Here is a 24,953-nt window from a genome sequence, read left to right on the forward strand (position 1 = left end):
TCATTTCAAACATATAAAATTAACTTTTATGGATAAGTTTTCAAACCAGTAAAATTCACAGTCAACAATTAGCGACAAAACTGCTCATCGAAAATGTAGATAACCAAAATTATAAAATGTATTACCAATCAAAGATAAACAAAATAAGAAACACGTGAAAAACGTTGATACGTCATTCTAACCAAACAACTGGGTAATTATAAAATATGTTTTGCTTCCAATTCCACTTTTTGAAGTTATAAAAAAACTACTAAAGGAAAACTAACAGAAATAGTAGGGTTGACAATACTTAAAATTTACTGCATTTTGTAACATATATAATTCAAGCAAAGGCTGAAATTAACAACGATTCATGTTGAATTTAATTTTTTTCTCATTGCTAATTAAACAGAATGGAACACCTTTAATCTCAATTGCGTTGCTGTTTTAATTAGCCATTTACAGAATAACGCAAGCAAATTCGTAATCTACTTCAGCTTGACGCGCAGATGATTTCAAACACTGTAAAAGCATAGTTTGTTACTATCACCTTTATCAAAAATTCATTAAGCTATGTCACATGTAGGTTGAAGCATAATTATTACACAACTAATGTCACGACGTATTACGGCTGTTATCAAGACATATGGTTGCGAAGTGCATTATTAAGCTGAGGTTTCTAACATTTGAACTCATGTTTTATAAATATTTTTAAATGTATTTCTGGATATTGAATATTTATATGCAGAGTTTTGAAACAGAAACAGTTTAAAATTAATGTTTTGTAAACACATTGCACTGCACTAAGAGTTTTTCTTTTAATGTACATTTTCTAAGGTTTTCTGGGAAAACACTTTTCAGCTCACCTGGTCCTTTCTTTCATTTCAGTCTCTCCTGTGGTCAAAATAATAAATCCTATTGTCGCAATGCGAAAAAGATATTTTGCAGTTTTTGAGTGTTATTTTGAAGGTTTTCCTCGGCCAATGACCTACTGGCTTTACGGTGATGCCAAATTCTTGGGGCCAAGCTGGAGGTACAATGTTACAGAAGTCATCAACCACTTTGCTTATAAGATTATACTTAATATTACGTATGGGGATCGTAAAGACTTGGGAATCTATAAGTGTGTCAGCAAAAATACCAGAGTAATAGCTCAGGGAGTGTTAACATTATATGGTAAGAATTTTAGAATTTTCAGCACTTTATACAGAAAATCTGTGTACTTTAACTGCATGTACAAATTTGTAAATGTACTGACAAAAATATCTTATATACTTTATTTCGTGATAGGCCTTTAATTAAGTTTGATGTTCCGTGGCGTCGAGTAATAACTAAATGTTCCGTTTTTTTATAAAAGTTAAATTATAGTTCATGGTCAGATCGTAACAAACAATCTTTTAAAACTGTGTTTTTGTTCTTAATTAATATGAACATGTCACATGAGGTAGTATTTTATTCACAGAAATTGACCCTTTTACAGAAGAACCGAAAGGAAAACACACATTGAACGAGAAAGGTATGCCAGATGTTTTATATTTTAAAGTATACTATGCTCTTGTGTTGTACACTTACAAATGTAAAAGAGAATCTGAACTGTATGAAAGCCAGTGTGAATGTGTGTATGTTTTTTATTACTCTTGATTTCTCTAAGTAAATGAAGTATAAAAGCTATTATGAATTTTTCCAATTTTAAAAGTTCAACTACTGCCTGCCTATTACAGTGTTAATGACGGGGGTTTGAGGAGCATGTGAGGAGTGTGTGTTACGTGAAACCTAATAAGTGTTGTGAGTGTTGATATAATAAGCCTAAAGTAAAGACGTTGTGTAAAATCATTCAGCCTAGAGACAAGTTCATAAAATTTATTACGAAAGTAAAAATATCACTTGAATTCTAAACTTATATCGTTTCTGAATTAAGCTATTTCCTGTTATATCATTAACGTTTTTAATAAAACCCACAACTCTTTGATCAATGGAGACTCTTAATTAAGAATTCTTTTTTCCACTTTTGTTGTCTATACATTTCATTTTACACTTTCAGTGCAAAGACTAATAACAATATTAGGTTATACTTTTGTTACTAGGAGACATGACATAAAAGCCATTGTTGGAAAGTAGATTTACAAAAACGCACTGGCGTTTCTGTGTATTAGAAGTTATTAACCTAATTGATTTTCATTAATGTTTATTCAATGAATACTCCGCGAATGTATTAGAGTAATGATTTTAATTTTTATTGTCTCACAAAGGGAGGCCCGGCATGGCCAATTGTGTTATGGCGTTCGACTCGTAATCTAAGGGTCGTGAGTTCGATCCTCGTCACACTAAACATGCTCGCTCTCTCACCTGTGAAAGCGTAATAATGTTACGGTCAATCCCACTATTCGTTGGTAAAATATTAACCCAAAAGTTGGCGGTGAATAGTGATGACTAGCTTGCTTCCCTCTACTCTTACACCACTAAATTAGGGACGGCTAGCGTAGATAGCCTTCGTGTAGCTTTGCATCAAATTTAAGAAAACAAAGAAACAAAGCAACGTATCTCCTACTTGCCTAGCCCGACATGGCCAGGTGATTAAGGCACTCGACTCGTAACACGAAGGTCGCGGGTTTGAATCCCGTCAAATCAAGCATGCTTGCCTTTTCAGCCGTGGGGGCGGATTAATGTGACGGTCAATCCCACTATTCGTTGGTAAAAGAGTAGCCCAAGAGTTCGCGGTGGGTGGTGACAACTAGCTGCCTTCCCTCTAGTCTTACGCTGCTAAATTAACGACGGCTAGTGCATACAGCCTTCGTATAGTTTTGCGCGAAATTCAAAGCAAACAAATCTATTTGGCGAAATCAGAACATAAAGAAAAAACTGTACTTGTTAAATAACGGTAGATATATGTTTGTTTCTCCAGATTAATGACACAGCTATCCTTTAAACATAAATAGATACGAGAGTATTAAACAGCAATGAAACACTTTGATGTTTAAAGCTTATACTTTACCTAAATAATTAAAACTCAAACCTATAAACATCACGCGGGTCTTTATTATTTTTAATTCAGTTTGTTTTTACACTTTGTTGCTGTAGGGCTCTTTGGAAAGCTACACGATGGGTTGCGCACTGTGGAAAATCGAACCCCGGACTTGAAATTGTAATTTTTACCGCTGATCTGTCAGGGGAACTTTATAATTTGGAAATTTTTATTTCCTTTCCAGCTTTGAATTTTCAGGTTTTGCAAATTATTCACTATATCAAACCTATACTTTTGTAAATGAATTATAGAGTGACGCATTGTCGCTGTCCTTACAGTACTTTGGGTTTTTTTGAAAGTCCAGTATCAAATAACTATCTTAGAAAATTCACATGGTTTTCCTTGATGGTAATTTTAGGTTCGCTCTGTGTTCTCACTAGTCTGATATATGTAAGCCTTAGCGACAAGAAAGTTAAGTTAACCAACTCTGGCCGTTCATCCGACATTCACAAAGAAATATATTGTGTCCATTATCCAGTAATTTGTGTCTGATAGGCACAGAAGAGAAGGTTATTGCTTTATGTTGAAATTTATTGTATGTTCAGTAAATCTTTTCAGGTTTAATCTCATCCAGTTCTTCAGCAACCAGTGAAAGAAACAATGAACGTGTTTTGTTGCCTTTAGGTAAAGTGAGTCTTCTAAATATATATTGTTTTGACTGACTGTCAAATATGTCTCATGTTTGTTGTCAGTGTAAAGCTCTGATTTCTGCGTATTTCATTTTATTTTGCATATTTTTAATCTTTTTCCAGCAACTCATATGAGTTCCGGTTTAGTTAGTTTCACCTGCACTTTATCCATAAAATAAAAATCTCGAATCTCTTGTTATTAAAGGGATAATCTATCTACGAATATCTCCAAACAAGAAAACTACAAAAACTGTAAACCATATTAGAACGTTATTTTTATGTAAAACATATTATTTTATTATAAATTGCAAAATGTTTATAAGGGATATAGGACGTAAGTAGTGAATTTTATGGTGTTTTTTTTGTGTGTGGTACAAATGACGTCACTGACTTAATTTCTTCTTAAACTCGACATTTGTTAAGGTAATGCAGTGTGATAGTTTTGTGATAAACGTTGCTGGCTTGAATTTATTCACTAACACGTGAATGTATTGTGGTCAAAAACTCCCTTTCTATCACAAGTAACAGTTTGGAACTGCGTTTGCTAAAGTACGTCTCTATGTTGTTAGAATGTTTTCACATCAGATAGCGTGATGTTCTACTATTATTACTAAATGTATGGCTATGGAGGTTATAAATTATAGTTATTCCAAGAATTCCGATCGATAAAAGTGTGTAAAGAGAAAATATGTTAGACAGTGACTTTTTTATTTATAGATCTGAATGAATGTAGCCTTCCTAAACATGTTCATTATTCGAACATTCTACTATTATTACTAAATGTATGGCTATGGAGGTTATAAATTATAGTTATTCTAAGAATTCCGATCGATAAAAGTGTGTAAAGAGAAAATATGTTAGACAGTGACTTTTTTATTTATAGATCTGAATGAATGTAGCCTTCCTAAACATGTTCATTATTCGAAGTACTGTGAACCGTTCTTTTTTATATATTATTATAACGTAGTCCTCAACTGCTAACGAGTTCTTGGAGCAGTTTAAATGCTTGTTGTTAAATACAAAAACCTGTTAGTTCTGTGTTATTTATCAGTTTTAATAAGTTTTATGTAGTTTTAAATAACTCAATAAAAAAAAAAACACAAAAACATTTACGCAATAACAAGAACTTGATGTTTCTTGACCTGAGAACGAGAAAGGAGTTGAATGTACTAAATGACAATAAGTTAGTTAGATAAACTAACCATGTAACTGTCAGAGTTTCAGGGATTATATTTTTAATTTAATTTTGAAATAGGAAATCATAATCCATTTTAATAATAAAAATTTCATTAAAATTTTTGTTCATTGAACAAGATTTTAAAGTGAAATATTTCAATGTTCTTAATCTAGTTTTAGCAAACATTATTTTAAAATTTGGTTTCAAAATGCTTTTGACTTTTATTCTAAGCCTTGCAGATTTTCACTCTTACAAGTGTATAAAACCTCGAAAATGTTCCACGAGTGTTAAAAGAAAAACATGGTAGGTATTTAGTTTTCAAAGAAGAGGTAAACTTCCCTAAATGGGAGTATTCGGGGATATTAAAATTTCCATTCGTCGCGATCGCGAAAAAATTAATTTTGCTAAGATGGTGAGGTTAAAAGAAATTTTGGAATTAATTCGTATCTGTTACTCTGGTTGGTATGGAGGTTTGAGGAAAGAAGGCTGTGGCTGATGATAAACTTCATGAGAAAAAACAAAATAACAACAATTGAGAATATCTCACTAAACCCTCTATAAACAGAATCAGAATCACCTAAAGGTTGGAGTCTATAAATTCATTGCCATGACTGAGATAAGTGCCAGGAAATTTGTTGTACGATGAAACGGAAGAACCCTGAGAAAATCCACTTCCACAGGACAGACACCGTATAATTTACTTGTCCTGTGTCCAGAGCTGAAAATAGAACAACATTTTATTTGTTTATATGTTTCTTTCATAGCTAAGTATTCGTTATATGTGGTCAATGTTTTGTTTGTAGCGTGTGAAAGGTGTGTACGAATTTTTTATCTTTTTCACTGTAATATTTAAATGCTAGAGATTATAATCTTTTATTGGGTTTTTGTATATTACATGTTTTGTGTAAGTAGTTTGTAGGGGTGAAGTTTGTGAGTTCTAAAGCTAGTTTGAAAATTCTGTTCTATTGAGGTTGTAGTTTTTTTTCAATTATACAAGACATGCTTAAGATGACTGGGCACCCATATTCTTTCAGGGGGTGTGTGGAAACTGAGTAGATTTTTATTACAGTTTATGGTTTGTACCAAAATGGTGGAATTTAGTTGAATGGATGGCAAATTTCATCATGAATATTTTACCTAAATAATCCATCAAAGAATAGAAAAAAAGGTGTTTACTACTGTTTGCATTCAAATTAGTAGTCTTTCGTTTCATGCTTTAATTTCGATTTCAGATACTGTAATAGAGTTATAATCATCTAAACATTCTTTTCTAAGTCAATCTTTATACAAAATATCTTGGAATGTTTCAACTGTAACAATTCTGAAAGTCTTGTGATGGAAAAAAAAATATTTTGCTCATTTTCTTAAAACTCTATTTAAAAGTAGATTATTACATTTTTGGAACGCGTGTTGAAGAATGATTAATGTAAGATATAGAAAAAGACTCTGAAAAAAAGTAGTGGTGGCTGTTATCTTTGTAACCAGAATAACATCAAACGTGCTCTAATATGTGAAAGGACTGTTGAAGTAATTGTTGGCTGAAAGAACTGATAAAGTAGTTTGAGACTTGATGCTGAGTTTCTTAAATAGATTATCTAACATGAAAGTGATTATATATCATGCCACCAAGCAATAATCATCGTCATTAATACGAGTATTTTCTTCATGAAATATTTTATAGCTACGTGAGAAAGCAATCATAATTACCAAGATGCAAATTTTTCCTATGACCAACATGAGCTACGTAATTTAAGTTTTAAGCATCCAATCACAACTTTAATTTTATTTTACATCAAGGAAAGATTTCGAAGAGAGAAAATGTATTTCACTTTCTTTTTATTTTTCTCCAATAGCAGAAAATTTGACTACAGTAAATGTGACTAGAAACGACAATCGCTTCAATGACTCTTATTGGCGGTCTCTACAGCCAAGAGTTAAAGGTACGTTTTTATTGGTAACAGAAAATTGAGATCACACGTCTATGTTTACTCTTCGTTTCAGCGAAATTTAATAACGTCAACTGTTTATATCTTGTTATTATAGTCGATTTGGACCCTTTTTTAAATAAACATGAACTTTTAAAATAACTTCTCAGGGAAGGGTCATATTACGTAAGCACTGCATTGCTACTGAAATGTCATATCTGTGATAACATTGAATTACTGCATTTATGCCATCAGTGAACTACCATAGTTATGTCGTCATTGAGTTACCATGGTTATGCCCTCACTCGAATGCCACAGAACTATACAACTACCATAGCTATATTACGACTGAACCACCATTGTTGTGTTACCACTGGGCTGTCACAGCTGTATTAACATTAAATTATCGTAGCTACACTATCAGTGAAATATCTGGGCTAACCTACCATTGAATTACCACATATGTTTTGTTTTCTGTGTTTAAAAGAGATGATAAAAAATAGGTGTTTTTTTTCCACCTTTCCAAATGTTACAGTGAAAAATCACATGACAGTACTTTAGTGTACTGCCGAGGTTTAGATCCATTTAATCCATAAACTTTTAGCGAGAAATGTTTGGTAGTTTATTTTGTATAAAACACATTGTTTAATTTATAAAATACAGCATAAGATATCCACCAGGGTTTTATCTTAAATTATCATACAAGTCTAAGGCTAATAATAATGAAGTGTGCCTTAAATAGTGTTAATACCAGATTGTGAACTGAAAAAAAATCATTTTTCTTCGCAGCAAAAAGTAAAAAAACAACAACAAAAGTTCCTTACCTAATATAGGTGCAAATGAGAGGTAGCGCATATCGTGTTTGTAGTAAAGCAAACAAATGAAGTACGATTTTATATTTACATTCATACAAATGATAATTTCTCTAATTAAATATCTCGTACGTTTTTTTTTCCTGCATAATTTAGAGGTATGTTTGATTAATAGTTTTTCACTACATCAGTGGCATCAAAGGTTTCTAGGCTACTAAGAACCGTCATATCACCCTAATCATTCTTTCAAAAGTATTTATTTACAATGAAAAGATGTGAACAGCACCATAACTTATTTGTCATATTGGCGGTAGGCGTATAAATAAAATATTATTGAATCACTTAACGATCTCACTAGTTTATCATATTTTCTTGGAAGATCTCATTTTAAATTATCTCTTGTTCAACGAAAATATTTTCACGGTAGTTTATTAAATCACCACTACGTTTACAGAGTCCTCTCGAAGTTCTTGTACACACCACCGTAACGTATAAACACATCGCATGCCATTACATTCACAGCGATAAAACAAGCAAAACAGTTAATTATCGAAGCACCTGATATGGATAATGGTTGATTTTTGAATTCATTCCGCAAGCACTGTTTGACTTTGAACTGCCTGGCATGGTTAAGTGGTTAGGGCGCTCGACTCATTATCTGAATGTTCCCGGTTTGATCCTTGTAACATCAAACACTCTCGCCCTCACAGCCGTGGGGCTTTATAATGTGACGGTCAATCCCACTATTCGTTGGTTAAAAAGTAGCCCAAGAGTTTGCAATGGGTGCTGATAATTGACTGCCTTCCCTCTAACCTTACACTGCTAAATTAGGGACGGCTAGAGCAGTTAACCCTCATGTAACTTTGCGCGAAATTAAAAAACAAACAGACGTTATGCTCATGTTTTCTTTTTTCACTCTTCACGAAAATGTTTTATTTGGAACCCTTCACAAACAGGAATTTCTTCTTCTTGTCTTTATTTTTATTGTTGTTCTTCGTTGCATCATTCCTGTTTTCGCTCGCAAAAGCAGAAGAAATTGAATTCAGAAAGGATCGTCAAAAAAAATATAAAAAATACTGAAATATAGAAATCAGTATATTCTATTATTTATTCATCAAGAGTGTGTGTGTGTTTGAAGTTAAGGACAAAGCTACACAATAGACTATCTGTTCTCTGGCCACCACAGGTATCAGAACGCGATTTCTGCCGTTGTCCTCAGACAGAGGTGGGCGTTTTCGAAGATAAGTAATACTTATTGGTTTATGTATTCCAATGGTACCTTATTGTTTGTTAACCTTTTTTAATTGCAATTACACAGCAATCTAATATTTCCTATCATTCTCCTGTAAAACAGTGGTAAGTTTACTGACTTACAATGCTAAAATATGTGGCTCGATACCTTGAGGTGGACCCAGAAGATAACCTCAGTGTGGTTTAGCTCGAAAAGGAACAAACATTTTCCTAACAACATTTTCTTGTGAAAAAATCTTTATTTTTTAGTTACTGTCTGTGTGTTTGTTTTTCTTATAGCAAAGCCACATCAGACCATCTGCTGAGCCCACCGAGGGAATCGAACTCCTGATTTTAGCGTTGTAAATCCGTAGACTTACCGCTGTATTCGTGAGAGGCGTTTAGTTACTGTAAAGAGGAATTCCATCTAAATGTAAATTGAATGTAACATTTCGTTTGAAACAGAAAAAGTGATGGCATGACTATGAGAAACTTAAAAAGCTTCACAGAGTGAAATTTATAAAACAAAATAATATATATTTCAAACAAGCACTCTCAGAAACTGCTCCAATGTATTTACACAGATAATTTGCGAGTAATACAAGAATATGAAGTAAAACGTATTGGTAAACCTGACTAAATCTGTTTGTTGGTAGTGTTTTAAGTTCATATAAGAAAGTTTATGGGCGTAAACGAATAGCAGTAGTCATAAAACGACTGTAATGAACTGTAACTTATCAGAGTCTATCAGGATAAACTTGGTTAAATGTATTCTTTGGTATTATTAACATTCCCAATACAATTCATGGTCATATCAAATAGAAAAATATGAGCAATGCCATTTTATTTTAAAATATTATACACAATAGAAGATCAAAATATATATCTATATATTCTTTATTAAACGCCCCCTAGTGGCTCAGCGGTATGTCTGCGGACTTACAACGCTAAAAACCGAGTTTCGATATCCATGGTGGGCAGAGCACAGATAGCCCATTGTGTAGCTTTGTGCTTAATTAAAAACAACCATAACTTTATTAAATCCAAGTAGAAAGAGAAATTTTAAGAGCAACTAGATTATAGTCGATGTTATAATGAGATAAATCATTATTTTTAGACCAACGCAGTTATTATCTAGATATTTAGGTTAATTGAGTCAATATTTGTTTACGTATTAAATAAGCTTATGAGAGAATTTCCAATTTCTTAATTAGCAGTGCACCGTACTTTACTGAAATTAAATACTCGGAAGTTCTGTCGAAACGCGTGAAACACGAGTGTTTCTTAGTTAATATTTTGATGTTGGCTCAAATAATATAAATACGTAAATACGTAAAGCTTCCAATGTTGGTAATGATAAGTCTCCACTGCTAATTGCTGATAATGCGGGCGAACCAGAATGTTTTAGTAAATCATCAAAGTTGAGAAGGATTTGTCTGTCCGCTACAAACAGTAATTATCTAAGTTAGTAGAATCAATATTCATTGTAATATTACCAAGTGATTATAACACAAAATTTTGGGACGACAAAAGTCCTATTGATTCGTATTAGCAGTCGCATTTTGTAAACTAAACTGATTATATAAATAAATAAAACAATAAAAATATTAATGCCATCCCTTATCACTCATACAGTTATCTTGCATTCTTTTAAACTCGCTTAAATTTACTGCTTCCACAACATCCCAAGGCAAGAAATTTCAGAGATAAACTACCCTGTTAGAAAAATAAAATTGTCTTCGCTGAAAGTCATTCCTACCCTGCCAAAATTTGCATTTGTGTCTCCTAGCTCTACTAGTTTCCCAATTAAGTATCAAAAATAGATGATGCATCAGTTCTATCAATTCTCTTTATAATTTTAAACACTTCAAGCAGATGTTCTCTAACTTTTCTTTTTTTGAGAGAAAACAATTTCAGTAACATGGATAACCCCTCCATCTTAGGTACCATTTTAGTAACCCTCTTCTGTACCTTTTCCAACAAATTAATATTCTTCCTAAGGTAAGGATTCCAAGACTGAACACAATGCTCCAAATATGATCTAACGAGTAACCTATACAATGAAATTATAACTTCTATGGACTTGTATTCAATATTTCTATAAATAGAATCCAAAATTTTATTTCCGTACCACTAACAATAGCATACTGCTTGTATGGCTTGAGAGAGTGATCAACCATTACAACAAGATTTCGTCTTTCATGACATTGTTAAGGTTTTTTCATTTAAACTACAAGTATAATTTGGATAATAATAAGATAATAATCCACATGCATTATCTTGCATTTATTATAATTAAAATCCATCTGCCATTTATTTGTCCAACTGACTAAATGATCTAAATCCTTTTGTAAAGCAACAGCATCCTTTTTATAGTTAGCAACACTGAAGTCTTTAATATAATCTGTCAATTTTATATAATTTTTGACCATTCCTTCACCTTTGTCAGTGATATAAATGAAAAAGAGCAAAATTTGTAAGGCTGAGCCCTGACGTACCCCACTTGTGACATTTTTCCAGTTTGACTGAACTCCATTTGTAATGCTTTCTTCCATCTATCCACTTTTCTTTCGAATTAACTAATTTATTTATACACCTAAAGAAATCATTTATACAAGCCTTTCATGTAGAGCATTATCAAAAGCTTTCTAAAAATCCAGATACACTGAATCTACACTTCTTAGTTTCGTTTACATCAACAATAACCTTTGCAAAGAATGTCAAAAGATTTTCCCTTAGTCAAACCATGTTGACCATCCAATTCTAGACTTTACTAAAGCATCTTTTTCACTTTTCATACGTTTTCTCATAACTGCTGTAAGACTAATACACTTATAATTACTGGAACACATTTATTACTTTTAACACCTTTTCATGACTCAAGGACTTATAAAAAATTGTAGCAAATGATTCACATATCCAATCTTTAACCTCCTTCAAAACCCTTGAGGAAATATTATCTGACTCAGGAGCTTTATCCTTTTTTTTTAATTTTCAATTTTTTGTTCAACAAGCTCAGAATTATTGCAGTCATATTGTCCAACCTTGTCTCCATCTATCAACTGTTCAAGATGACAAATACTGCTTACATCTTAATTAGTAAAAACCGAAAAAGCAGAATCAATACCCTGATGATTATTTTACCCTTAATTAACCTAAAGAAATCCTTGTTATTCATTTTACATTTTTAGCTAACCTTTTTCTGCACATCTTTTTTGGCGTCTTACTTTCCTGCTTACCAACTTTTTGGATATTTTGTTGTCTTCTAAATCTCCTGTCATATCAGTCAATTTCAATTCATTAAATTTGTGGTATTTCTCTTTCATTGTAACTATTTACCCTTTGTGAGTGGCTTTTATTTACCTGCGATCACCCTTTTCTTTCTACAAAGAATATGTTTATCTTGAATATTTAGCAAATTATATTTAAAAATTTTCCACATTTGATCAGTGTTTTCAAATAACTCACAACAGATAATTCTTGTTGCATCCTTTCAAAATTTGCTTTCTTGAAATTTGAAATCAAAATATTATTATTCCTGAGTTATATATGTAACAGAACATCAAACCTAATACAGCAGTGTTTAAATATACCTAAATGTTCCCCAAAATCTACCCTTTCAATAATTTATTTATATGTTAGAAGTTAACAATAAAACTAAAATATCTGATCGAAGTTTAGAATAATTTGTCTGTCCTCTTAATAATTACTAATTGGTGAAGAAAACCTTTCTCTCTCATGGTTTTACTCTAGCATTTCTATATGCATAAAAGTAAATTCATCCATAAATATGAATTAATTAACAGCTGAAATCTTAATCTCATTGTAAAGTTTCTCACTAATTTCATTAAAATCTTTTGGTGGTCTGTAAAATATTCCCAATAAAAGCCTTTTCCTTTTATACTCATTAATAGAAACTTAAACGGATTCAATAGCCTTGCTATTATCTTTAATATCCTCAACTTTAACAGGATGTAACTTGTGTTTTACATATAGCACTTCTTTTCTTTTCTATTTAATAATTTATTCCTATTACTATTAAATAGCCTGTAAACAAGTATTTCAAAGAAACTTCTCACATCAAAATCCTCTATGTTTAACCATGTTTCAGTAAAATTACAGTAAAATCACCTACTTCTACCAGGGTTCTAAAGTCATCTATTTTATTTCTTACGTTTATATCATTACAATAACAGCAATTAAGCGTATTCTTAGAACTACTTCTACACTTACTGCCTATACTAAACTATGCATTTAGTTTATCCTAGCCATCATCACTGCCTAGTCTTAGTTTCAGTCTTAATAGCTGAGTTAATAACCCTTCTAAATAGTCCTATTCTCTTTAACAGCAAACTATGTATTGCAAAATACTCCCTTCTCTCATTTAACTGATCCAAAAACTCAGAACAGCATATCTGCTTATTCTTACAAATTAACCTAAGTTTGGCATTTAGCCTATGACATTCTTATAATTTTATACTCATAATTAATTATCTGTAGTATCCTAACATAATTAATTTGTGATTTTTTCTTTAAATACCTTTATCAGCCCCTTCTACTTATTAACTGGCTTCTCTGACCTACCTTTTCCTCCATCATTAGCCTCTATGTTCACAACAAAAAATGAATTATTGGTAGTTCCTTTTATTAATATTATATTTCTTCCTCTGTCAGTTATATCGTCCACCTGTGTCTCTGAGTAGCGTAATCTAATTTGTTTCTCCTTATTTACTCTACAAAATATCCTATCCACATGCCTTGTCAAGGAATTACCTGAAACTGTAGCTTCTTTATTGTTTACTTCCTTCTCTGCCCTTGTTGTTTTCCTTCCCTCCAATAGTTCCTCATCTGCACAAGCCAATGGCTGAACTTTGTTATTTGATAGAGTAAGCTCATCACAATTAAATCCATTACTTTTAAACCAAATAATTGTTATCATATCTTCTTTAAAGCTATTATTAGCTAATGCATCCCTTACATGTAAAAGCTTTAGATCTCATTGAAATTATCCTGTAATTTCCTACATTTTATCCTTCTCTTTGGTTTAATTATGATAGCTTTCAAGTTCTTCTCCATCCTAGAAATTCTACACATAAACTGCACATCTTTAGTACTAGTATTAGTTTTCTTAAAAGAACGTAAGAGTCCATATTTCCCAAATAGAACTCACTGATTGCATTCGTCTCACCTAAGTAACTGTTGATGTTTAATTCCAATACTAGTCTTACTTATTGTATTTGTAGCCTGGAAATAAGTACTCAATACGACATGCATTAGCCTATTGCAAACGCTGTTATTGTTAAGACTAACGTTTTAGAATCAAATATATTGCAGTTTTTTATTACTAATTTATGTTCACACTAAGCAAAATACATGTATCTTTAATTTTATAGCAATAACAAATGAGTAGTCTTTATTTGAATTTTGCGTAATACCAGTATTAAAATACTGTTACAAATTACAGTGTATTTAGCCTGATTTATAATCTACCAGCAAACTGAATATAAAGTAATAAATATAAACTAAAGTCAAGTAAACAAAATAACCCTTAAAACATGAAGAGACAATTAACTAATCTCTAGATTGTATTTGTTTAATAAATCAATTTATTTAATTTATTTTACGATTCAATAGTAATATGAATTACAGCTAATCCTAAAGGTACAATTACACGTCCTAATCCTAATCTAACGTTGTAGTACAGGTTACACCACTAAACTTTAATTTAAAACTTTAACCCTACTATTTTTATTTTCCAGTGTTACTAAATATAGTTAATATCCTATTATTCAATCCAAGTCACTACAAATGGGGTAATATCAAGTAATATTCCAAAATCTATAACACTAATAGTTTTTTACTCCATCATCTCCTTTTGATAGTGTTCTCTATCAGTAAGTAGATAATTTTAATTAAGTAGAATGCGTATAACAATAATTTAGCATTTAATTATACATCAGCAACAATGTGCATGCAGTATTTCATTTATTGCTTCATGTACATAATTACGATCACCAATGTGTAAAATAAAAAGTAATAATGTTGATGGAAACAGGAAAGACAGTGTGTGTTCAATTTTATGTTACACGTTAAACACAATATCTTTGAATAACTGTTAATAGGAGAAAGTTGAATCTATAGGTACATTTTGCTTTAAATGTTTCATAAACGTCATTGTAGTTTGGTGTGCTGTCTCTTTGGTCGTGAATAAGAGCGATAGATTATATATATATATATATTTATTTAATTTTTCGGTCTTGATAAAAATTCAAAGACTTAGGTTCTCTTCTTTTGACGAGGTTCATGTCCTGCTTTCTAGTTTTACTCGTGTATCTTCCACCAGCACCATTATCAGAATTTATTTTCTTTATTAACTCACAACATATAAAGAGATGACTGTAAAGTTTCAGTTTCAATGTTCATCGTAGTATTTACAAGATCATTTCCCAAATTTTACGAACAGTTAAAGAATGAACAAAGGACTACAGATACTTTCCTCAGAAAAAGATAAGAAATGCTGCTTTTCGATTGCTGTTGAGCAATTTTCCTCAGTTCTTCCTGGTCTCAAGAGAATCCTGCTGAAGCAACTCGTCCAGTAATATCACTACTTATGGTAACAAGTCACGGACCACCACATAGATGCAGGCGTCCAACAAATCTTCTCTGGTGTACAGCTCCTAGCTATTGTATCCTAGTCTTGAGGCAGTTTACTGTGAGAATGTTAATTGCTGTTAACTTTGACTTCTTTAATTTTACACATTCCTCATAATTACATCGTTTCTATCTTTACGACAGCAAACAATTTCGTTACACTGTAATTCTTAAAAAAACAGTTGTGTTTTTGCTCTATCACAAATTGGTTTTCAAAACTATCATCTTCATAAGTTGATGAGATATTGATATTTGTAATGAACTTTTGTTGTACACTTACTTTCAACGAAGGATAATTTAGAACTCAGACATCAGAGTTAATGTTTATTAATCTCCCTGTGTTTCAGGTATAAGTTTGTGGACTTAAAACATTATAATCCAGGTTCTCCGCGGTTTACAGAGCACAAATAATGCATTATGTGTACAAACACCAACAACCTGCTCATTAGAATTCTTTCATCCGAATTACCAGTATTTTAAACTGTATTATAATTTAGACAGACAGTCATTACAATAAATATTAAATTGAAGAAGACAATAACAAACTTTTATATGGTTGCAGTTTTTAATTTTCATATTGTTTAAAGTAACTATAGAAGGTTTGGTTTGTTTTGAATTTCGCGCATAGCTACACGAGGGCTATCTGCGCTAGTCGTCCCTAATTTAGCAGAAGGAAGGCAGTTAGTCATCACCATCCACGGCCAACTCTTGGGCTACTCTTCTACCCGCAAATAGTGAGATTGACCGTCACATTATAACACTCCAACGGCTGAAAGGACGAATACGTTGGGTGTGGTGGGGATTTGAATCCGCGATCCTCGAATTACGAGTCGAGTGTCTTAACCAACTGGCCATGCCGGGCCGACTATAGTATGACAAAACAATAACAGTAACGTGTTGTTTTCCAAGAGTAATAGCTACTCTTGTATGCTGTTCGATTATTATAGTTTCTTGTTCTTGAGTAATACATTTTATATTACAATTTTTATACGAATTATGAATGTTTTAAAACAGATTAAACACGATGGTGATAATACAAACATGTTCTCTTAATGTCATATTGATGATAAAATGTTCAGACATCCAGTTCTTGGTTTTGAAGCAATTTCGACCTTGTTGTTCTTCTCTGATACCGTTTTCGTTATTATATGTTAATCTCCATAGTTTGCGTTTTAGTCGATTATAAGGCAAATGTGCAGTGTTTGTGTATTTTGTTTATCTAATTATGTTTGAAACTGTCACCAGGTTAACTTTCTATTCTAAGAAAATTTGTTTTGAATTTCTCAGATATAAAAGCAGAAAATCGGGTAATGAAATACATTTAGTTGTAGCCTTGAAGGGAAAAACAACACAGTATTAGTTGTGTTCAGTTACATTTGGGGGAAAACAACCATTCTGGCAGTCTTACAAATAGAAAGTCATGTCCAACTGCTCGTACTTACTCGTTATAGAGCCATGAAAAATTAATCATTGTTATTACTTAGTAGTTATTCTAAACTAATATGGGCGTTGCTGGAAAAGTTTGCATTTGTTTTCCCGCTTAATCTTTTTATTTACTAAACTTCAAAGAAGTAATGTTCTTCTAATTGCTTATCGACTGATTTGGTAAATATTAACGTGAAATATGCTAAATCTAAAAATCTGCTATTATTTGTATTTTGAAAGACCAAATAATAATGATATTTAGAATAAAATAACAACATTTTCCTTTGAATATTCCAAGTAGTCAACATAAAAAGGCCTTTGCAAAATATAACAAAGTATCATATAATTGAATATGGCGTGAACCAGAATAACTCCTTAGTGTTTGATATCTACCTCCAAACAAAGTGCATTGGTTAAGTGAAGGAATTGAGAAACCAATCAAAATCGTTAAGAGATCTTGCATTTCTAATAAGAAATCGACACATTACGTGTTTCAAAAAAATGAAAACTGCAGCAAACACGAAGAGAAACTATCAGTAGTTTATAGCTTAATCTTTATAGATTATAGTTGATCAATTTAGTGATAAAGAAAGTTCAAAAGTACACAAGCTGGTTTTAGTTCTAAACAACTCCTAGCTCAAAATATACTAATAAGCATCAATGATTGTTTGTTCGTTTGATTTTGAATTTCGCGCAAAGCTACTCGTGGGCTGTCTGCGTTAGCCTCCCCTAAGTTAGCAGTGGGAAGGCAGCTATTCATCACTACCCACCGCCAACTCTTGGGCTGCTCTTTTACCAACGAATAGGGTGATTGACCGTCACTTTATAACACCCTCACTACTGAAAGGTCGAGCATGTTTGGTGTAACAGGAATTCGAACTTGCGACTCTCGGATTACGATAATAATGACGAAGAATTTGGATTTTTGTTTTTTTAACAAGCAAGATGTTATGGAAGTGAGGTGTTATTCCTCAGAACTCATTTCCAATGCCCCTGAGTAACCTTATTGATATATTTTGAGTTTTTACAAATCTGTACATCGTAGTTTCTATTTTTTCATTTATGATTCATTTACTGAGTTGTTAGATACAAATGATTTATATACCCATGTTTTTTTTTCCTCAGCGTGTAAGATAAGTAGTTGAATTTGATTATATTTTATGCATAGTTCGTACATGTCTAAAATACTATTATTTAAAATATCCTCTCTGCTTTGTAATATACTTTCTTATTAGGCCACTGTTTTTGACATCAATATTCAATACTTGAATTTCCCTATAATAATTAATTTTGCTATCATATCTGGTATCTAGATATTTTTTACCAGTTTTCCAAGATATCGCTACTTCGATGATATGGATAGGATTATCATCAATATCTGCGAGGTCCAGCTTACATAGTTCTTCTCTATCTTGGTCGTGTATACGGAGTTCTTGAATAATTTTAGTTACTCCAACAGTTTATCCGTGCTTGGTAGAATTTCTTCACTTTGACATTCAGAGCAGTGGGCAGAAATCTCATTGCATCAGCACCGTCCAACGGCCGTAGCAATGCTTTGTTTTAATTAGAGAGTTGGATTCCCCCGGTCCGTGCCAGTTCTGAATCGGCTGTTAGTTGCCGGGCCAATCATTAATGAAATTGTAAATAGCTAAAGGAACATTTATAGTTACATATCAAGGATAGCAAAGGTATTTGGAAATGCAGGTCTCAAAAAAGTAATTTCATAAATGAGGACATGTGCTGCCGCTTTCAATATTTTGAACCACAGCCCAAGAACCAGTCGTCCTATAGAAAAAGTAACCGTGTGTTATCTATGCTGTGATTGATACACTTGTTAAATTTCAAGAATAATTACACTGCACAACAAAGTTTTTGCTTCTTGAACACTGTTGGGTGTTCCTTATCGATGTTTGGCTGCTGATCACGAAAATCACATCCAAATTTGCCCATCATGTACCGTTCCATCGAAATCTTGGATTCACCAGAACATTGCTACAATGAAAAAACGATATCAGGGCAACTGGAATCCGTCAATGCTTGCTGACTACTGTTGGACACTGCAACGTGATGCACCGGACATTGAATAAAAACGAAAATCAGGAGCAAAACACTTTTAATTATGTTGAACTTAAAAGCGTATCAGAAACATAAACGCAATCAAATACGTTATTGCCGGTAAACAGTTAACTGTCTATTTATCAGAGTTCCTACGTGATGAAGCAAAACCAAAACTATATTTATGCATACCCACCAGGTACCTATCACAATCAGCAAAAACTTTTCAAAAATTTGGTGTGCAGTGTTATTTGAAAACTTGAAAGTAAACATTTTAGCTACTTTGTGATTACCAGTTGTTTCAATCTTTTTTTTACCGTGGTGACACCAATGTAGCATATCATCTTGTCAGTTTAATTCATAATAAACTAATATTTAAAAAAATTGAAAGTGCAATATACACTTAAATACACTTTTTATTTCGACTGGGATAACGACGAAAGTTTTCGCTTTCACTACATATATTTTTCTTGGAGGGTTACGATTAACACTTAAAACATGATATATGAACAGATACGTAAAACACATACTTTTTAGCCACAATACATGTGCTAATTAAAGACGCATCAAACATGCTCGTCCTTTCAGTCATGGGGCCGTTATAAAGTGACGGTCAATTCCATTATTCATTGGTAAAAGAGTAGCCCAAGAGTTGGTGGTGGGTGGTGATTACTAACTGCCTTCTTTTTAGTCTTACACTGTAAAATTAAGGACGGCTAGGGCAAGTAGTCCTCGTATAGCTTTGCTCGAATTCAAAATAAACCACACAAAACCAATTAAAGGCAAAAAATTAAATTTTGAATACAGTAGCCTTTTTTATCTTATCATATGTTCCAACGTTTGAGCCTCTTCCTTCTATACATTAAGTTAACGAATCAGTTCATAGTCTTTGTTTAAAATTCATTAAACAGGAAAATGGTTCAGTGGTCATATTGAAAATATTTGTTTTGACGAGTACATAAAAACCAGCACTTAGCTTTTAAGAAGGTATGGTGAAGGTATATAAATATTCTACTGTATTCCTTTAAATCACTTTATATTAAATCTCAAGAAGAAATTATAACTATAAGTTAACTTTATGGAGTCATTATACCAATAGAGCACTGGAGCCAATAATTACCAATTACACTCTTGTGTCTCTCAGTTATTATGAGTCTATTAGTTTCATATCAATTTTGGAAAGTCTTATAAAGTCATTTAAAAAGTTTAGAATTTTATTAGATAGTCAAGATGGTTTTAGTAAGAAAAAATCTCGCTCTACAAATGTTTTGACATTCTCTAGAAAGGTTACTGCTTGTGTAGATTAGGGCTAGGGTGCAGATTTGGTGTATTTGGATTTCCAGAAAGCATTTGACAGTTTTAAAAATAATGAATTGCTAAGGTTATTTTCGTCCACATTATACACACAATAGAATTTATGATAATCCACATTCATTGTCTCCATTTTGTATAATTAAGATCATTTATCTGTTCAACTCTCTAAATGATTTGTTTGGTTTGTTTTGCGTTTCGTGCAAAGTTACACGAGAGGTATCTGTGTTAGCTGTCTCTAATTAAGCAGTGTAAGACTTGATGGAAGGCAGCTAGTCAGCACCATCCACCACCAACTTTTGGGGTACTCGTTTACCAACTAGTAGTGAGACTGACCTATAAATTATAACGTCTTCGTGGATGAAAAAGCGAACATGTTTATGTGACAGGGATTCAATCCCACCACCCTCAGACTGCGAGTGGAATACCATAACTATATGACTATGCCGAACCACGCAAAATGATGTAAATCCTTTTGTAAATGAACAGTAACATCCTTACAGCTAGCAACATTCAAAACCTTAATATGACCAGAAAATTTAAGTAATGCATTGACCATTCCTTCACATACGTCATTGATGTAAATAAAAAACAACAACATCCTAATTCTGATCTCTGAGGTACCTCACTTGTGATATTAATCCTCCTTAATTAATCTCCATTTATAATAACCCTCTTTTTTTACTATCCAGCCACTCTTTACTCGGTCAGTTAACTTATCTCCTACTCCTCAAGAAATTATTATTTACAATCCTTTTTGTGGCACCTTATTAAAGACTTTCTGAGAATCCAGATACACCATATCTACATTTTTACCCTCATCTGAATAACCAGTAACACTTTTCTATGTTTGTATTTTATTCTGGTTTAAATCCTAGGTATTCTAAGTATATTCTGAAATACGAACATCACAATATGAGGAAAAGAGGCAGTTTGAAGTTATGTGGGATCGGTTCGTTTATATACAGCCAGATGTAAAGTATAGAGCTGGTTATTAACTATAATATAGGTCTAAAAATCTTCTATTATCGCCCATAGTGTATGTAGTTATCCTACTTATATATCTCTCAAAAGACACAAGTGCAATATTAAACCTATCTTTGGAAGGGGTGACATTTAATAACTTAATATATGTGCGTATGAGTCTTTATACATAACCACTTTATGACTTATGTAATGACCGTTGTTAGAGATTTAATGAATGAAAACAGTCTAGAGGGAACCCGCTTTGTTTACTCGTCAAAATGCTGTCTCGTTCTCGCAACGACCTTGGCACAGCATGTAAGGAAAACCGTCTCCCTGTGTATTCATATAGTTCGTTTTGAAAGAGCTTAACACTTTGGTTCGGTTCTGTTTTCAAGTCCATTAGTTCTGGCCCCTAGTGGCACAGCGGCACATCTGCGAACTTACAACTTTAGAATCCAGATATCAATACCCGTGGTGGACAGAGCACAGACTGCCCATTGTGTAGCTTTGTGCCTAATTACAAAATAATCCATTATTATGTGTTTCATGAACTATAGATAGTGGCAATTATTTTTCTAATTTATGTGTTTATGATTATCTCGATTATATTGCACCATTCAGAAGAGATAATTACGTCTTGTTCACATTGAAATAATTACGGCACTTTGTTACACACATTTCTTTATTCATCAAACTTCTTGTGGGTCTATGACTTCGTCGGTCACAACATATTTAACAACATTTGCTCAACACAATATGATGTAAACAAAATCACCATTGATGTCATAAAATAATCCCCCAAATTGGAACTGTATAAAATAACATTAGACTTAAAAGTGTCGTCAGTAGCCTACTTGTGTCTAATGTTGATTACTTATTTTCAGGCTACAGTATTTAAGAGTAGTGTAAGTATTAAGCACTCCCAAGTTGTTAGGTGTTATAGGTACATGAAATGTGTTTTAGAGAATAAATTGGAGACAGCTCTAAATAGGGTAGAGGCTATGGACACAGAAAGAGGTAAACTGTGGTATCTAACAGCAGGATTTAAAATAGAAGTTAAGCTTTTACATGCAAAGAGTAAAGAGGCTAATGATTACTTTCAGAAAAGTAGAAGCACTAATAACAAGGCCAATTGTAGTAGGTTTAATTATAAAGAGCAAACTAATAAGGAATAAATTTCAGCTTTTAGCTGGGAAGGATGATGAACACGAGAAGTGAAAGATAACAAAAGTGACAGATTAGGGTGTAAATAAAATCATATGGAGTTTACTGCTAGAGGAGATTATCTTGTACAGCACGTGGATAGGGTAACCCGTGTTATAAATAAGGGGGGGAAAGAGTTATATTTTGCTATCTAGGATCAGGGGTGGAGGATATTACCGATAAAGCAAGTGTTATAGTAAAACGTGCTAGTAGAGATAAAGTCTTTATAATTGATACAGGGCCTTATGACGTGAAGAAGGGTAGGTCAGAGGAGTTAATTGTTAAGTACAAGGTATTCGACAAAAATGGGTACGATATCTTAATTCTCTGAAGGATACTACCTAGACTTAAATAGGGAGATGGAATAGTCAATAGGTCACTGATATTTCACACTAGGCTTAGGTTAATATGTAAGGCAGGAAAGGTTAGCTGGTTGGTTTTTACGGGATCCGTTCAATATGAAAAGAAAGGATTGTTTTGGAATAGATAGTTTACATTTAAATATGATAGAGACTCGCTTGTTTTCAAGGGATTACAACTCAAATTAAGAATACTTTAAATTAAGATTAAGCAGCGCAGAGGGCTATAATAATGAAGACAACATAGGGTTTGGTTTGGTTTTGTTTGTTTTGAATTTCGAGCAAAAAGATGTAGAAAAAGGTATAGTGTTAGGAACAAGGTAGTTTTAATTTTAGGCTAAGCTGTTATTATTGTAATACTAGAAGTATAAGAATAAAGTGGATGGCTTTAGAGCACTTTTCATAAAAGAGGATTTTGATATAATGGGAACAGCTTAAACCTGCTAAATTATTACAGAAATTTCTTTGAAATATGGGTTGTTTAAGATGGATGAAATTCTAAAAAGAAGAGTGTCTCCTGTTTTATATGTAGAATACAAGCTATATTTTGTTAAATTTGACGATATCAAAGCCAATAGCAATGAGGTTGAATCTATATAGCCTAGAAAAGGACAAAGGTATAGGCATATGGCATATTGGGATTTTCGTAAAGCATTTTACAGGGTGCCAAATAAAAGATTCTTTAAAAAGGTATATTTCTGTAGGTGTGAGAAATGTGTCGACACATTGGATAGAAAACTAGCTAGATGAAAAACTGAGAGGATTGTTATAAATGGAGTTCATTCAAACTGGATTTATGTAACAAGTAGCGGGGGTACCTCCTGGATTATTGTCACCATTTGAGTACCTCCTGGATTAATGTCACTAGTAGGGTACCTCCTGAATTAATGCCATGAGTGTAGTACCTCCTAGATTAATGTCACGAGTGGGATCCTTCCTGGATTAATGCCATAAGTGGGGTACCCCAGGACTCAATATTAGAACCATTCTCTTCATTATTTAAATTGGTGACATAAATGAAGGAATTGCCAACAAATTACTTATATTTAATAACTACATTAAAATTGTTACTGGCTGTGAGGAGGATGCTACTGCCTTATGAAAGGTTTTGGATTATTTATTGTATTGAATGAATAAATAGCATATGGATCCTAATAACGTGAAAGTTGTTGGCTCGAATTTTACTGAGGAATGTAATGTTTGTGAAATCTTTTTTCAGACTGATACAACAAGGTGAAATGATACGTTACCTGTTTGTTTGTTTTTAAGATGTCTGAAATTTTTGGTAGACTTTGGATCCCTTCAGTATCTTGTTATGTTCAGCGTAATCCATTATCAGTGGTTTTGTTCAAGATAAACTGTAGAAACAACGTTTCAAGTGTATTAATGAAGTGCCTTTTTAGTTCTTCCATGGATCCTGACATCAGAATATTTTTTCCACTAGTACCTTATTCACTTGGTCTTTCCCTAGTTTGAACAGTCTTTAACTATTCACTTTCCTGCTGACGAAATCTACATGTAGGTATGACTTATTTATATAAACTTATATTTATAAATGAGGTATATCAAACAAGGAACAAAACTCGTATTTTAGTAAAATGATGTAACTGATGTTGCTGTAACAAAGTAATGTACTCAGAGTTCTTATTTAGATTTCATTCGTTAATGCATACCTCTTAAGCGTTATAATCTGCAAAAATTTATTAATAGTTTTGGGTTAATCTGTTTATAAAGTCAGAACTTGTTTTACTTTAATTTCTCACGATTGTTAGTGATAATGATAGTAGTGTACTTAAAGACAAGCCCCAGTGGCTCAGCGGTATGTCTGCAGACTTACAACGCTACCAAACATTCTCGCCCTTTCAGCCGCGGGGGCGTTATAGTGTAACGGTAAATCCCAAAATCCCACTATTCGTTGGTAAAAGAGTACCCTAAGAGTTGACGGTGAATGGTAATAAGTAGCTTTAATGAGTAGCTCTTGTGTAGCTTTGCGCGAAATCCAAAACCAAACGAATCACTAATTGGCGTGGACCCCATCTTTTTAACCGATACACAAATGCTTTTCGATTCATCTTCAAGAAATGATATGTATACCCCGTAGATAAAAGAGTGATATAATAGGCTTTAATGGGCCCGACATGGCCAAGCGCGTTAAGGCGTGCGACTCGTAATCTGAGGGTCGCGGGTTCGCATCCCCGTTGCGCCAAAC

General features: G+C 32.8%; 1 protein-coding gene across 1 annotated transcript in view; it reads left to right on the top strand.

The window, feature by feature from the left end:
- LOC143249734 (uncharacterized) overlaps nucleotides 1–24,953 on the top strand; it is a 103,428-nt gene that overhangs the window by 69,891 nt on the left and 8,584 nt on the right. Inside the window, exons 7-9 of the mRNA XM_076500064.1 lie at nucleotides 868–1,155; nucleotides 1,442–1,495; nucleotides 6,661–6,747. Of these exons, the coding sequence (XP_076356179.1) occupies nucleotides 868–1,155; nucleotides 1,442–1,495; nucleotides 6,661–6,747 (429 nt within the window). The remainder of the gene's footprint in view (nucleotides 1–867; nucleotides 1,156–1,441; nucleotides 1,496–6,660; nucleotides 6,748–24,953) is intronic.

Source organism: Tachypleus tridentatus, chromosome 4 (genome assembly GCF_004210375.1).
Source record: "Tachypleus tridentatus isolate NWPU-2018 chromosome 4, ASM421037v1, whole genome shotgun sequence".
NCBI classification, from domain to species: domain Eukaryota; kingdom Metazoa; phylum Arthropoda; class Merostomata; order Xiphosura; family Limulidae; genus Tachypleus; species Tachypleus tridentatus.